Genomic DNA, 17,136 nt, shown 5'->3' on the forward strand with positions numbered 1-17,136 from the left:
TAGCATTTATCTACCATCCGGAAAAGAATATACCATGTAATTGACAGAAAGCGCTGCGTTAAATAGACAAATAACACTTTACAACGTCTGTATGATGCGTTGTTTGGAAAGCAGATTTGTACGTGTTTAAGAATTACTGTGTTAAGGTAAAATGCGCCTCAGGGACAGATATTCGGACTCTCAAACTTTTACAATTCTTTTCTGATCTACCGCTTCCTTGGGCTCATTTTGAAGCTCTTAAAACTTTTCACTGCTTAGTTTTTCGAAAATCGAAAATTTCACTTTTCTTCGGAGACATAACCCAGGGAAGGCAGCCACTTCGAATTTCGGATATCGGTAAATCTTGGGTAATTTGTTTCTCTAGTACCAAAATTTGCACGTACCCCGGATTCTTATTCTTGATTTTCAAAGACAATGGTTGAAATATTCCTTGAGGAAACTTTGAAAAAAAGTTGAAACTTTTACTTTTTTTTACTTTCTAGGTGCATACTACCTTAAGAATTAATTGTTGATACAGGCTCGGTTATGCATCCTAAGAATGTTCTTCCATATGTCTGCACGTCTTTACGTCTGCAAAGTAAATTTAGAAACAAAGAACCTGCAACACACCTTTAGTGTAACTTCCACAGATGTAGTATCATTTACGATTCCATCAATGTCATAAGGAACCGGATTGAACGCTTCGATGTCCACGGTCAAGATCTCACCGGTATCTTCTATCTGAACACTGGACACGATGAACACTTCCCCAGTAACCTCGTCCACTTTAAAGTTTTCGTAGTCGGTGCCGTTCTTGTCTAAGATAGCGTACCTCACTGCGCCGTTGTCCGCATCGTCGTCTTCGTCAACGGCCTGTGTGTGTAACAGAATTAGATGCATTTTCGTCAAGTTTAGAGCCGGGTCAATCCAGAAAAACTGACGAAGGAAGGCCGACCTGAAAACTATTTCAGTTGTCGACGGCATGCGTTAGTAAGTCTTCCATGGTAAAGCGGATTTGATGGGTTTTTAAAAGCCACCTTTCCTAAAAAATGACAGGTTGCGATACTACCCTGAGGGACCGATCGACCCGAACAGGCCTTTTCATGAATCATCATTTCCCGGTTGTCTTGTTGTGTCAACTGCAAAAGGCTTCTCTGTATATAACCAACTACGTGCTATTTTCGCCAGCAAAAAATGGCTGAAACGAACTTTAGGAAGACTGCAGAATACTTGACCCACACCGAACAATTTTGAAAATCAACATAATCATAGAGGTGCAGCTACAAGGCCGAGGATATACCCTTTAAAATGATTGTTTTTAGATAAATGAGCATAGATAGGGTTCTTCAGGTGCGCCAAAGCAAAGTAAAGGCTGCGTTACAAATACTATAACGATGAAAAATTTTGTGAACGGAATGGTCTATAGGACCAACTAAACTCACTCTGACTGTGGCCACTTTGAATCCTGGGATGTCTTCCAGCGCCATGCCTAGGTACAAGTCCTCCTCAAACTGCGGCGCGTTGTCGTTGATGTCTTGAAGATACACGGTGACTAAAGTCTCGCCAGTTCTCGGACTTTCTCCACCGTCAATGGCTAAAATGTAAACTGGATGTACCGCTTGTTCTTCGCGATCCAATGGTTGAACCGTGTATACTTTACCATCACTATCAACATTAAAGTTGCTGCATTTGAAAGGAAAATAGTACAAATTTTGCTATTGTTCATTTTGAAAGAGAAACGTTGAGTTTCGCAATATCTCACTGTGGTGTGCAGTGTTGGTGTGCTATTCAATACCCCACGTCCAATTAATCTGTTCACCCCAAAGTTTCCGTCAACAAGTGCATCATTACCATTGATAACAATGGGTTTGGGCTTAAACCATGATGGTGAAAGGGTTAAAGAAATCTATTCACCTACATTTTACTGTAGATAAAAATATGCCGATCCGCAAAACCTGTCAAGTAATACGGACGTTCACCATCATGTGTAGCAAGAAATGGTAGTTGCAGTGACTTCGGAACAATGGCATTCTAGCCAAGTGTTACTTTTGTTTTCAATGTGTACAATAAAAATCAATTTCATGTCTTTCCGATTCCCCCCCTACCATTACTTTATGACGACAGTTGTCATCGTGCTTTGACCTTGTCGATTTCATATTTCGGATAAATGATAGATTTGAATAGCTTTGGATATGTAATATACTGCAATTGGTCAAATATATGAATTGTAAAGATCTTGTTGTGTCTTTACTACTGAAATTATATGCACATTGAAGTGTCAACGACTTTCTGACTTTGACGTTTTACACTTTCAAAATATTGTATGTGACCCCAATATTTATATTTGCTGTAGTAGGAGAATGCTGTATGACATCCATAAGACTCAGTAAGGTATGAGGTTACATGAAAAACATCAAACATACCCTTGCATTGGTTCAGCTACACGGAAGGAAATATCGGCATTCTGTCCCTCGTCAATATCATATGCCTTGATAGGAAGAAAGAACAATAGCAATAAAAAAGTGTTCAGGCTGAGTCAAGTTCAGAGACACATTCAAAATCTGACTTCTTTGCTTTAACACTTCTTTGGAGTTCAGGAAAAGAGTTGACACGACAGGTTTTTCAGTATCTGGAAGTCGGTTGTCCACAAGTAATGTTGAAGATATTTTCTTGTATCTAACCTTTTCTCGATTTTTTTACAATGAACATTCTGCTGGTATGCAACTTATGTGGAATGATTTTAAAGCGTAAGGAGTAGGTCATATTTTCACCGCCTTGGTTTTGTGAAAATCCAAAAGTCAAATCTTAGGGCATTAACATCGGAAAACCGGCCTGTTTTGTATTTCTTAATATATGTAAACTTTGGGCAATGTTTTTTTACAACAATTTGCACTGCGATTCCTAATAATGATATTCATTCTTGAGAATGGTTAAAAGGTTACTTAACCGAAATGTTGAACACAAGTCAACCGTTTCATTTCAAGGTGATTGTACTGAGTATATTATGTTGGTACTCCATCCATAGTGGTGGTACCACAGGAGTACAAATTGGGAACAACTGGCATTTAAGAAACGATGATAAAAGTAACAAAACTCCGATAAAAAAGTAAATTTAAAAAAATAGATAATTTGATTTTTGAATAGTCCAATATGATTCCTTGCTTGCATATTTCTTCTTCAATGAACAGGAGAAGTGAAGTGATGCAGTACCATGATCATTTTCATCTCATAATAACATCGACAATGTCAATAATCACGTCACAATTTCTATTAACTGTGACTGATATAGATGTAAACAAAGTGTGAGTTAAGAAGGCACACTCAACATCAGGCCACCTCATGGATTTTGAGACTCGGGGGACCTAAATGACAAAATTAAGTATTACCTCAACGTAAGTGATAAAGGCATCCTCTTCCTCCTCAAGGATGGTGACCGTTTGATTGACAGCGTCGATGATCGGGTTGTTATCATTGATATCTGTGACGATGACTGACAGGTCTGTGTCATTTGCTGTCTGTAAAGTTTATTACATACATTTTTGTCATCTATGAAATCATACATCGGGAGCTGTCTTCCTTGGAATAGGCACTCAAGACAGGAACCATTGAAACATGCATCACCTGCACTGTTACTAGTAACCACCGCAACCACCACTACCACCACCATCATTATCATAATCATCAACATCTTATCTACATTATAATAATTTGTCATCGTCAGTATCACTATAATCATGGTTGCCTTGATCGTCACCATCATTAAAGTCAATGTCATGACCATTGCCCCGCGGTTCTGTCACATCACAATTATTACTTATCATTACAATGCACTCCAGTCTCAAATGTGCTCGATAGAAACGTCATCACTTGCCATGACAACGAAGGAAACTTACAAAGTACCCGTCTGTTACAGACACTGTCATGTTGTGATGGGCTTGACTGTCCCTGTTCAACAGGTCAAAGATGAACACTTCACCTCTATGCAAGGAAGAAACAAAAATAACTCCGGGTGAGTGAAGTTGTAAAGATTCTGCATAATGCCGCCATTTCTTGCATGCTTAACCTTTGAATATATCCCCTTTTAGGTCGAAGTCAAAGTAATGAAAGGACATATTATCATTGAGAGTTACGTTCCCCTCTCTCTCTCTCTCTCTCTCTCTCTCTTCTCTCTCTCTCTCCTCTCTCTCTCTCTCTCTCTCTCTCAGTATATTATATATTTTGTCAAACAAAGTCACTTCATGGCATGAAATACAGCCGAATTCTCAGCAACAACAAAAAAGGAAAAATCAAAGACACGTACGAGACGGAATCCACGAAGAAGTGACCGTCATCAGACACATTCCTGTCATTTCCAAAGGAGAATGTCAGCTGATCGCCATCCACATCATACGCCTATATGTCAAGAAATAGAGGAGATGTAGTAAGACATCAGGTGATTGTAATGAAATTTAATCAAAATCGGTTCTTTCTTGTACAATTAAATACCTGCGAGAAATGTGTAATTTTGTTGTGGATTCTTATTACGACCCATCAAAAAAAGGAACTTTAATTCGACAAAATGAAAAAATAAAATGGTAAGGGATGCCACCTTGGACCTAAAACATCATTGCCTCTCATAGTAAGACAGCAGTCAAAACGACTGCACCACTTTCCCAGACAAAAGGCGGTGATAAATACGACTTCACGTCGTCGGCTTCCAAAGCAAGAGCATAATAAAGCATATGCATGATTCATGCGTTGTATTCATTGGAATTCCGCTTCGCGTGTCGTCGGCTATCTAAGCAAGAGCACAATAAGGCATATGCACGATTCATGCGTTGTAATCATTGGAATGGTTCTACTTCGGTATAAAAGTACGCTATGCATTCTACAGACTCAGAACGCCCAACTAATCACGTGATGCCGGTAAAAACAAGCCCACACGTGTACTAACGCGCATGGAAATACACGTACGTCTAAGCGCGTTTACCCACATGGCTTTGTTTGTACCGTGGTCGATTCGAATTCTGGGTTTGGCCTATTCCGCTTCGCGTGTAATGATATATTGCCGTCTACATGTAGACCCACTATTTCGTGCCCTCACGCAGTCACACGGTATAACATGACAAAAATCATGCACAGTGAACCATAAATCTTGTGTTGTTAAGTACTCAGATATGCTAGTTTCAGTTCTCTAAAATGAAAATTACTATAAACACTGGAAATATCAACAGAGATTGATCGCACCAGCAGTAAAACCTATCTCAAATAAACCGAAGCTTCGAAACTTCAATCGAAGCAAGGAACAGTGATGTGAAAATAAGAATTACAGAATAACGTTACCGATATGTTAAATACAGAAGCGCCAACAAGAGCGCCCTCACTGATGCTTGCTAAGAAAGGTGCATTGATAAACTCTGGCCGCTCGTCATTTACATTGATGACTTCAATATGCACTTCTGTTAGGTTAGCTCTGCAAAAAGATGATTAACAAAAAACATGAATCATATGAACGCTTATACCCTTCTTGATTTGAAATCGATGTATGGGATTTGGCAATGCTTAAGTATCCAACAGCAAAGTAAAGCCAGATTCCAGGAAGCAATCATGTCGAAGTGACGTATGTGACATGCAGTTCAGATAATATTTCCTGAAAACCTTGATGATTTTATGCAGTTCTCTGGAGACGAATAACTTCGTCGTTTGGTATAGCAGGATGAGTTACTTTCCAAGTAACATTCAATCATATCCAGAAAACGTCATTTAAAGTTCTGCTGGTTGTAACAATAAAATATTGAAATGAACAAATCTCACCTTGGCGGTTCTCCCTTATCTGCTGCCATGACGAAAATGACGTAACTGTCAATTGTGTCTGCGTCCAAGAGATGATAAAAAGTGGCGCTTAAGTCACCGGTGTCCTGATCAATGGTAAATATGGACATGCCATTGTCTGTGGCTGAGTAGATACTATAGGCCACCTCACCATCCAATCCCGTGTCTGCATCATCGGCCTCGATCTGACAATAAAGGTGAACCATGATAGTTGAGTTTTGTTCAGAAAAAAAAAACTGAAGATAGAATGACAATGCAGTCCATGACATGCAGAAAATGGACAAATTGGCTTCGATTGAGATGTTACTTTTGACAGCAGATAGTTGCTCACTGTAATCATGCAATCTGTGCGCACCTGTGTGCGCACAGGTGTCTGCTCACACGGCACATCCCTTTCACTGCGTTTGGGAGCAAAAACGCGTCATCTTCCATTTATTGTGTATGTCGACACTGAACACGATATACCTCTCTGTTTAAATCGCTTTTTACTACAGTCAAAGTGTCCTTTTATCTTGCGATAATTCAATAAAGTTGTGCGGGTGCAAAATTATAAGAAAGTTTACACGCAACTAATCAACGAAATGACATTACAAGGAGAGACGATAGAGTGTCCATCTCGACATTTTAGATTCAATTTGTGATTTGCAGCACCTTACCGTTATGAGGTAGGTTGGTTCTGTGACATTTTCGTAAACAGATCCTGAGTAGGGTTCGTTCAGGAACACGGGAGCGTTATCGTTGATATCAGTTATGTTGATCCAGATCAACGACGCATTACTGCGAAATGACTCCGAAGTCTCCGTTTCAACGGCATACACCTGTAATAAGTGATGTTCATATGAAGAATTTAAGCTTGATACTTATGTAAGCCTAGACTGGAGGATCAGTCGCTCGAGGGCGCTCTCTACGCTCCACCCCCTTCTCTTAGTAAGAGAAGGGGAGCGTCGGAGGGAGCGTACTCGAGCGACGGATCTTTCAGTCTAATGTAAAACAGAACAAAAACTACGTATAGTCCTATCGTCCAGACTCATACGCTCAAAGTTCAACAGTACACAAGGGGCACATTATCAATTGACTACATTGTTTACCTACTGGAATGATTATGATAGCAGTACTGTTGCCTGAATACTAGATGGTACCAAATGTGTACCGTGTGTACTGACCCCAGATGACAGATGCCGAAAATATAGAGGTCTGCCTCTAAGGAATTCATGGCCTTATCAGCAGGTATACACAATGTTATTATATCGAAGAAAATTCAAGTAACACTGGAGTCACCGTAAGGAATCAGTCAAATGAACAATTTTCCTTTTCATGGGACACCTTCCTGTTTAACATAGGAGATACAGAAGTGGTATAGTCGGCAAATTTCATCGTAACCACTACCTTGACCTCTTATGCAATAAAACAACCGCCCCTTTTTACCTTACCAATCATGTAGAGGTCATGAAGAGGTTATGATATATGTACTGTTAACTTGTAACTTACGTTGTAAATGCTCCCGACGTCATTAAAATTTGAAGATTATAAGAGTCGGATACAGTTATTACACTTCCAGATATATCATATTTAAGATATTTCAAAATAAGCAAGATGTGTTTGATGTGTGTTTTGTGCTCTACTCGAAATCGTTTACAGAAAAATCATTGGGGTGTAAACTCACCAGAAAACGTAGGAAAGGCCTTACCTCGATGTGAAAATCTTCAATCGGCAATGTTTCAAAATCTAACAGAGTGGAGTCATGGACTCGAACATAGGCTATGGCTGTGTTGGGCGTTACTGACATAGGATCATCCACCTTAAAGATTTCGCTGTCGACGACAAATTTGAATACTGCGTTGTCTCCCTACAGAAAAATAGGTGTAACCGTTGTCATATGTCCGAGTTAGACTTCAATGAAAGAAAACCAGGGCGAACGTACAAGTTCTTTGTGGTATCGGCGAACGCATTATCGGCGAACGTATAAAGGGCAACTGCAGTTCAAGGAATGTGAACTCGGAATGTAATGCTAGCCGTAAACAACTTATCATTTTGAAATTAGTTATAAAATTAGGCCCTTTTCTCCGATAGCTAATAGTATGCATTTTTGTGTGTATCTTTATTCATATACATATATAAATATTACATATATATATAATATATATATATATATATATATATATATATATATATATATATATATATATATATATATATATATATATATATATATATACATATATATATGTATGTATGTATGTATGTATGTATGTATGTATGTATGTGTGTATATATGCATGTATGTATGTATATTGAACTCATCTTTAGGGCAAATGCTGTCAAGATATCGATGAAGATATGTATGTAAGGTCATAAGCTGACAGTCAGATAGATGAAAGAGGTCAAGTTCTTCAACTTTCATATTCCTGTGATTTAAATAGCATACCTCATCAAGATCAGTTGCCATGATTCCACAAACTATTGTACCGGACGGAGAGTGTTCAGGCACTGTACCATAGTACTCATCGTCACTCATTATTGGAGCGTTATCATTGACATCTTGCACTTCAATTTGAACTTCTGTTATACCCTTTGAACGATAAAAAATGCATAAATAAAAACAGTCCTTTGGTTTGATCCATGTTTTACAGGGCCTTACTTGCTTCTAAGAAAATATACTTTTTTAATGGAAGAGGCATGAACGATGTGTAATTGTGTGGATCAAACAGTAAGCACGCACCCTTTCAAGTGCGGTACTACTAATGCTAACAGTAGACTTTATTGTGGACAATGTCAGCCATATGTCTCAATTATTGCTGTATATGAAGCTATTAACATTTCGACAACCACGCCCACAATCATCACTACCACCATCAGTTGCAGCACTGTCTCATCATCATCATCATCATCATCATCATCATCATGCCATGAATTGAGACATCTATCTACTGTCATCAAAATTACCCTAAACATTATCAATATCTTTACAATCTCACTTGTCCACATAATCTTTTTTCCGATATGAAGTATGATAACCATCTTCATCAATAAAGACTCCACCTACAGTCGTTATATCTGACATTTGATGTTATAGGAGCGCCATCGACATTTATGTTGACTTACCATTCTGGATGGTTCGCCATCATCTTCAGCAATGACTATCAGCGTGTGCCACGGCTGTGTTTCTCGGTCAATGACGCCAGCTGTACTGATCGTTCCGTCCTTTAAACACATAACATATTTTCAACTTCTTACCCGTACGATTAATACGGATGTATCTCAAGCATATCAACTTCAGTTCAGTAAATCAGTCGTTATGTGTGAGTTCATTTACAGCTAAATTGCGTTTTACATGGGATCCCATACTGACATTTCTCGAACAAGATACAATCGTGAGCATGGCGGCGAAATTCAAGGCGTCCACATTTCAGTACCTCACGTGTAAGAAATATATTTGTGTGCAATATCTAGCATTAACAAAAACTCATATTGATAATTTTCTCAGTCATTAAAAGCGTGAAGCGAATTTACAATTTCCGTAAAATTAGGGGGCATAAATCTGTTAATACGAACTAAGGGGGATGACCTTTGGCTGAACCCTACTTCAGGCAACTCTCAAGGTTACGGTGAGTGCTGCGAAAGTAGATTCTGTGTCTACAAATATTGGCTTGAACGGAAGTTATTTACCTCAGAAATGTTAAATTGGCCTCCTTCATTTCCGTACAGTATCTCGTATCCTGTGATATCGCCGTCTTTGTCCTCTGCGAAGACTTGTCCCACGAACACGTTGAAACTGCCACCGGGGTAATCGTTTTCCTCGGCACTCATGCTGTAGCTTGTTTGGTTGAATTCTGGGCCGTGGACGTTGCTATCGTTCAAAGCCTGCAACATAAACATATCGTAGCATTTGACTACCATCCGGAAAAGAATATACTATGTAATTGACTGAAAGCGTTGTATTAAATAGATAAATCACACTTTACAAGTCTGTATGACGCGGTGTTCGGAAAGGAGATATGTACGTGTTTAAGAATTACTATGCTACGGTAGGAATGCGCCTCGGGGAGAGATATTCGGACTCTCAAACTTTTACAATTCTTTTCTGATCTACCGCTCTTGGGGCTCATTTTGAAGCTCTTGAATCTTTTCACCGGCTTAGTTTTTCGAAAATCGAAAATTTTATTTTTCTTCGTAGACATAACACAGGGAAGGCAGCCATTTTGAATTTCAGATATCGGTAAATCTAAGCTTGGGTAATTTGTTTCTCTGGTACCAAAATTTGTACGTACCCACGATTCTTATTCTTGATTTTGAAAATGTTTGAAATATTCCTTGGGGAAAGTTTGAGCAAAAGTTCAGAACTTAAACTTTCTAGGTGCATAGTACCCTAAGAATTAATTATTGATACAGGCTCGGTTGTGCATCCCAACAATGTTTTATGTGTGCACGTCTTTACGTCTCCAAAGTAACTTTAGAAACATAGAACCTGCAACACACCTTTAGTGTAACTTCCACAGATGTAGTATCATTTACGATTCCATCAATGTCATAAGGTACCGAATTGAACGCTTCGATGTCCACGATCAAGATCTCACCGGTATCTTCTATCAGAACACTGGATGCGATGAACACTTCCCCAGTAACCTCGTCCACTTCAAAGTAATCGTAGTCCGTGCCGTTCTTGTCTAAGATAGCGTACCTCACCGCGCCGTTGTCCGCATCGTCGTCTTCGTCAGTGGCCTGTATGTGTAAAGGAATGAGATGCATTTTCGCGAAGTTTAGAGCCGGGTCAATCCAGAGAAAACTGACCAAGGAAGGCCGACCGGAAAACTATCTCAGTTGTTGCTGCTACGCAAAAATCTCGCCTTATACGGCATGCATTAGTAGGTCTTCCATTATAAAGCAGATTTGATGTGTTTTTAAAAGCCACCTTTCCTAAAAAATGGCAGGTTGCGATACTACCCTGAGGGACCGATCGACTCGAACAGGCCTTTTCATGAATCATCGTTTTCCTGCTGTCTTGTTGTGTCAACTGCAAAAGGCCTCTCTGTATATAACCAACTACATGCGATTTCTTCTAGCAAAGCACACACCTTTACCAAAAGAGCTGAAACGAACTCTAGGAAGACTGCAGAATACTTGACCCACATCGAACAATTTAACAAATCAACATAATCATAGGGGCGCACCTACAAGGCCGAGGATATACCCTTTAAAGTGATTGTTTTGAGATAAATGATTCTTCACGTGCGCTAAAGCAAAGTAAAGTAAAGTAAAGCAAAGCAAAGTAAATGCTGTCTTACAAATACTATAACGATGAAACAACTTGTGAACGGGATGGTCTATATATAGGACCAACTAAACTCACTCTGACTGTGGCCACTTTGAATCCTGGGATGTCTTCTAGCGCCATACCTAGGTACAAGTCCTCCTCAAACTGCGGCGCGTTGTCGTTGATGTCTTGAAGATACACGGTGACTAAAGTCTCGCCAGTTCTCGGACTTTCTCCACCGTCAATGGCTAAAACGTAGACTGGATGTACCGCTTGTTCTTCGCGATCCAATGGTCGCGCCGTGTATACTCTACCATCACTATCAACATTAAAGTCGCTGCATTTGAAAGGAAAATAGTATTAATTTTGCTATTGTTCGTTTTAGAATGAGAAACATTGGGTTTCGCAATATCTCACTGTGGTATGCAGTGTTGGTGTGCTATTCAATACGCCTCGTCCAGTTAACCTGTTCACCCATAAGTCTCCGTCAACAAGTCCATCATCACCATTGATAACAATGGGTTTGGGCCAAACCATGGTGGTGAAAAGCTTAAAGAAATCCATTCACTGACATTTTACTGTAGATAAAAATATGCCGATCCGCAAAACCTGTCAAGTAATACGGACGTTCTGTATCAGCAAGAAATGGTAGTTGCGGTGACTAACTTCGGAACAATGGCATTCTAGCCAAGTGTTACTTCTGTTTTCAATGTGTACGAGACAAATCAATTTCATGTCTTTCCGGTTCCCCTCCCTACCATTACTTTATGACAGTTGTCATCGTGCTTTGACCTTGTCGATTTCATATTTCGGATAATAGATATATTTGAATAGCTTTGGATATGTAATATACTGCAATTTGTCAAATATATGAATTGTAAAGCTCTTGTTGTGTCTTTCCTCCTGAAATTATATGCACATTGAAGTGTCAACAACTTTCCGACTTTGACGTTTACACTTTCAAAATATTGTATGTGACCCCAATATTTATATTTGCTGTAGTAGGAGAATGCTGTATGACATCCATAGGATACAATAAGGTACGGGTTACATACCCTTGCATGGGTTCAGCTATATGGAAGGAAATATCGGCATTCTGTCCCTCGTCGATATCAGATGCCTTGATAGGAAGAATAAACAATAGCAATAAAAAAGTGTTCGGGCATAGTCAAGTTCAGAGACACATTCAAAATCTGACTTCTTTGATTTAACACTTCTTTGGAGTTCATGAAAAGAGTTGAAACGACAGGTTTCTCAGTATCTGGAAGTTGGTTGTCCACACTGTAAGGTAAAATTAAAGCTATTTTCATGTATCAAACCTTCCCTCATTTTTTTTTACAATAAACACTCTGCTGGTATGCAACTTGTGTGGACTGATTTTAAAGAGTAAGGAGTAGGTGATGTTTTCACCGCCTTGGTTTTGTGAAAATCCAAAAGTCAAATCCTAGGGCATTAACATAGGAACAGCGGCCTTTTGGATTTCCTAATATATGTAAACTTTTGCCAATGTCTTTTTTATTACAACAATTTGCACTGCGATTCCTGATAAGATATTCATTCCTGAGAATGGTTAAAAGTTTGTTGAACGTTGAACACAAGTCAGCCGCTACATTTCGAGGCAATGCTAGTAAGTATCTTATGTTGGTACTCAATCCATAGTGGTGGTACCATCAGAGTGCAAATTGGGATAACTGGCATTTAACAATCGATGATAAAAGTAACAAAACTCCGATAAAAATAGTAAATTAAAAAAATAGATTATTCCATTTTGGAATAGTTCGAAATGATCGCTTGCTTGCATATTTCTTCTTCAATGAACAGGAGAAGTGAAGTGATGCAGAATCATGATCATTCTCATCTCATAACAACTTTGACAATGTCAATAATCACGTCACCGTTTCTATTAATTGTGACTGATATTGATGTAAACAAAGTGTGAGTTAAGAAAGCACACTCATCATCAGGCCATCTCACGGCTTTTGAGACTCGGGGGACCTGAATGATAAAATTAAGTATTACCTCAACGTAAGTGATAACAGCATAATCTGCCTCTTCAAGAATGGTGACCGTTTGATTGACAGCGTCGATGATTGGGTCGTTATCATTGATATCTGTGACAATGACTGACAGATCTGTGTCATTTGCTGTCTGTGAAGTATATTACATGCATTTTCGTCATCTATCCAATCATACATCGAGCGCTGTCTTCCTTGGAATGGGCAGTCAAACAGTAACCATTGAAACATGCATCACCTACACTGTTACTAACTACCACCACCACCATTATCATCATCATCATCATCATCATCATCATCATCATCATCATCATCATCTATATCATAATAATTTGTTATCGTCATTATCACTATAATCATGGTTGCCGTGATCGTCACCATCATTAAAGTCAATGTCATGACCATTGACGCTGTTGTTCTGTAACATCACAATTATGACTTATCATATATGCACTCCAGTTTTCAAATGTGGTCGAAAAAAAAACGTCATCATTTGCCATGACAACGAAGGAAACTTACAAAGTACCCGTCTGTTACAGACACTGTCATGTTGTGATGGGCTTGACTGTCCCTGTCCAACAGGTCAAAGATGAACACTTCACCTCTATTCAAGGAAGAAACAAAAATAACTCCGAGTGAGTGAAGTTTTAAAGATTCTGTATAATTTCGCCATTACTTACATGCTTAACTCTTGAATAAATCCCCTTTTAGGTCGAGGTCAAAGTTGTGAAGGAACATATTATTGAGAGTTACGTTCCTCTCTCTCTCTCTCTCTCTCTCTCTCTCTCTCTCTCTCTCTCTCTCTCTCTCTCTCTCTCTCTCTCTCAGTATATATTATGTGTCAAACAAAGTCACTTCATGGCATGAAATACAGCTGAATTATCAGCGACAACAGAGCAGAAAAAATCAAAGACACGTACGAGACGGAATCCATGAAGAAGTGACCGTCATCAGACACATTCCTGTCATTTCCAAAGGAGAATGTCAGCTGATCGCCATCCAAATCATATGCCTATATATCAAGAAATAGAGGAGCTGTAGTAAGACATCAGTTGATTTAAGAATTTAATGAAATTTAATCAAAATCGGTTGTTTCTTATACACAGTGAGAAATGTGTAATTTTGTTGTGGATTCCTATTACGACCCAGCAAAAACGGAACTTTAATCCGACGATCCGAAATGAAAAGATAAAATGCTACGGATGCCACCTTGGACCCAAAACATCATAGCTTCTCACAAGACAGCAGTCAGAACTAGTACACCACTATCTCCGGACAGAAGGCGGTAATAAATACGACTTCACGGCATCGGCTTCCAAAGCAAGAGCAGAATAAGGCATATTGCATGATTCATGCGTTGAAGTCATTGGAATTCCGCTTCGCGTGTTATGATACCATCGCCGTTTGCATGTAAACCCACGATTCGTGCCTGACGCTGCCACACGGTAATACGGTGACTGATACCATGACAAATAAATCATGAACGGTGAATCGTAAATCGTGCGTTGACCTTCCTCTTAAAATTACTCAGGTACGCTACTTTCAATTTCAGTTCTCTAAAATGAACAATTACTTTCAACACTGGAAATATCAACAGAGATTGATTGCACCGGCAGTAATAAAACCCTATCTTACAATTTAATCGAAGCAAGGAAGATAAGAATTACAGAATAACGTTACCGATATGTTAAATACAGAAGCGCCCACAAGAGCGCCCTCACTGATGCTTGCTGAGAAAGGTGCATTGATAAACTCTGGCGGCTCGTCATTTACGTTGATGACTTCAATATGCACTTCTGTTAGATTATATCTGCAAAAAGACGAGTGACAAAAAACGTGAATCATATAAACGCTTACACCCTTCTTCATTTGAAATCGATGTATCACTTTTGGCAATGCATAAATGTCCAACAGAGAATAAAGCCAGACTCCAGAATGCAATCATGTCGAAGTGACGTATGTGACATGCAGTTCAGATAATATTTCCTGAAAACCTTGATGATTTTATGCAGTTCTCTGGAGACGAATAAGTTTTCTCGTTGTTGCCTCGGGTGCATATTGGGTATAGCAGTACGAGTTGCTTTCCAAGTAACATTTAATCATATCCAGAAAACTTCATTGAAAGTTCTGCTGGGTGCAACAATAAAATATTGAAATGAACAAATCTCACCTTGGCGGTTCTCCCTTATCTACTGCCATGACGAAAATGACGTAACTGTCAATTGTGTCTGCGTCCAAGAGATGATAAAAAGTGGCGCTTAAGTCACCGGTGTCCTGATCAATGGTAAATATGGACATGCCATTGTCTGTGGCTGAGTAGATACTATAGGCCACCTCACCATCCAATCCCGTGTCTGCATCATCGGCCTCGATCTGACAATAAAGGTTAACCATGGTAGTTAAGTTTTGTCCAGAAAAAAACACTGAAGATAGAATGACAATGCAGTCTATAACCATGTAGAAAATGGACAAATTGGCTTCGATAGAGATGTTACTTTTGACAGCAGATAATTGCTCCCTGTACTCATACAATCTGTGCGCACCTGTGTGCGCACAGGTGTCTGCTCACAAGGCACACCTCCTTCACTGCGTTTGGGGCAAAAACGCGTCATCTTCCATTTATTGTGTATGTCGACACTGAACACGATATACCTCTCTGTTTAAATCGCTTTTTACCACAGTCAAAGTGTCCTTTTATCTTGCGACAATTACATGAGTTGTGCGGGTGCAAAACTGAAAGAAAGTTTACACTCAACTAATCAACGAAATGACATTGTATACAAGGAGAGACGAAATAGTGTTCATCTCGACATTTTAGATTCAGTTTGTGATTTGCAGCACCTTACCGTTATGAGGTAGGTTGGTTCTGTGACATTTTCGTAGACAGATCCTGAGTAGGGTTCGTTCAGGAACACGGGAGCGTTATCGTTGATATCCGTTACATTGATCCAGATCAAAGACGCATCACTGCGAAATAACTCCGAAGTCTCCGTTTCAACGGCATACACCTTTAATAAGTGATGTTCATACAAAGATTTTAAGCTTGATACTAATATCAGCCTAGACTGGGAGATCCGTCGCTCGAGGGTGCTCTCTACGCTCCCCCTCTTAGTAAGAGAAGAGGGGCGTGGGGGAGAGCGTTCTCGAGCGACGGATCTTTCAGTATGATGTAAGCCCTGCAGCTGACGTTTCGGAAAAACAGAACAAACATGACGTATAGTCCGATCGTCCAGACTCATACGCTCAACATATTATCAATGGACTACATTGTTTACCTACTGGGATGATTGTGACAACAGTAATTTTGCCTGAATACTAGATCGTACCATATGTGTACCATGTGTACTGACCCCAGGTGACAGATGACCAAAATCCAGAGGTCTGCCTCTTACGAACTCATGGCTTTATCAGCAGGTACGCAAAGTTATTACATCAAAGAAAATTCAAGTAATACTTGAGCCACCACAAGGAATCAGTCAAATGAACAATTTTCCTTTTCATGGGACACCTTCCTGTTTAACATAGGAGATACAGAAGTGGTATAGTTGGCAAATTTCATCGCAGCCACTACCTTGACCTCTTATGTATACAAAAAGAGTGAATTGAACAAACGAGTTATTCATCAGGCGGTTAATGCAATAAAACAACCGCCCCTTTTTACCTTACCAATCATGTAGAGGTCATGAAGAGGTTATGAAATATGTACTGTTAACTTGTAACTTACGTTGTAAATGCTCCCGACGTCATTAAAATTTGAAGATTATAAGATTCGGTCATAAAGTTATTACACTTCTAAATATATTCAGGATATTTCAAAAGCAAGCAAGATGTGTTTGAAGTGTGTTTTGTGCTCTACTCGAAATCGTTTACAGAAAAATCGTTGGGGTGTAAACCCTCCAGAAAACGTAGGAAAGGCCTTACCTCGATGTGAAAATCTTCAATCGGCAATGTTTCAAAATCCAACAGAGTGGAGTCATGGACTCGTACATAAGCTATGGCTGTGTTGGGCGTTACTGACATAGGATCATCCACCTTAAATATTTCGCTTTCTATGACAAATTTGAATACTGCGTTGTCTCC

The 17,136-nt window shown here is 39.3% G+C and overlaps 1 protein-coding gene across 1 annotated transcript in view; it reads right to left on the bottom strand.

Annotated features, from left to right (window-relative positions):
- LOC139123384 (cadherin-23-like) overlaps positions 1–16,729 on the bottom strand; it is an 84,449-nt gene extending 67,720 nt beyond the window's left edge. Inside the window, exons 1-23 of the mRNA XM_070689533.1 lie at positions 16,718–16,729; positions 15,903–16,064; positions 15,227–15,429; positions 14,737–14,866; positions 13,977–14,068; positions 13,576–13,660; positions 13,061–13,189; positions 12,097–12,161; positions 11,138–11,378; positions 10,267–10,509; positions 9,457–9,651; positions 8,893–8,991; positions 8,216–8,359; positions 7,478–7,636; positions 6,447–6,608; positions 5,773–5,975; positions 5,302–5,431; positions 4,280–4,371; positions 3,873–3,957; positions 3,366–3,494; positions 2,403–2,467; positions 1,422–1,662; positions 610–852 (exon numbers count right to left, since the gene is read on the bottom strand). Of these exons, the coding sequence (XP_070545634.1) occupies positions 610–852; positions 1,422–1,662; positions 2,403–2,467; positions 3,366–3,494; positions 3,873–3,957; positions 4,280–4,371; positions 5,302–5,431; positions 5,773–5,975; positions 6,447–6,608; positions 7,478–7,636; positions 8,216–8,359; positions 8,893–8,991; positions 9,457–9,651; positions 10,267–10,509; positions 11,138–11,378; positions 12,097–12,161; positions 13,061–13,189; positions 13,576–13,660; positions 13,977–14,068; positions 14,737–14,866; positions 15,227–15,429; positions 15,903–16,064; positions 16,718–16,729 (3,309 nt within the window). The remainder of the gene's footprint in view (positions 1–609; positions 853–1,421; positions 1,663–2,402; positions 2,468–3,365; positions 3,495–3,872; positions 3,958–4,279; positions 4,372–5,301; positions 5,432–5,772; positions 5,976–6,446; positions 6,609–7,477; positions 7,637–8,215; positions 8,360–8,892; positions 8,992–9,456; positions 9,652–10,266; positions 10,510–11,137; positions 11,379–12,096; positions 12,162–13,060; positions 13,190–13,575; positions 13,661–13,976; positions 14,069–14,736; positions 14,867–15,226; positions 15,430–15,902; positions 16,065–16,717) is intronic.
- Positions 16,730–17,136: the final 407 nt, after the last annotated feature.

The sequence above is a fragment of the Ptychodera flava genome, chromosome 22, assembly GCF_041260155.1.
Source record: "Ptychodera flava strain L36383 chromosome 22, AS_Pfla_20210202, whole genome shotgun sequence".
NCBI classification, from domain to species: Eukaryota; Metazoa; Hemichordata; class Enteropneusta; family Ptychoderidae; genus Ptychodera; species Ptychodera flava.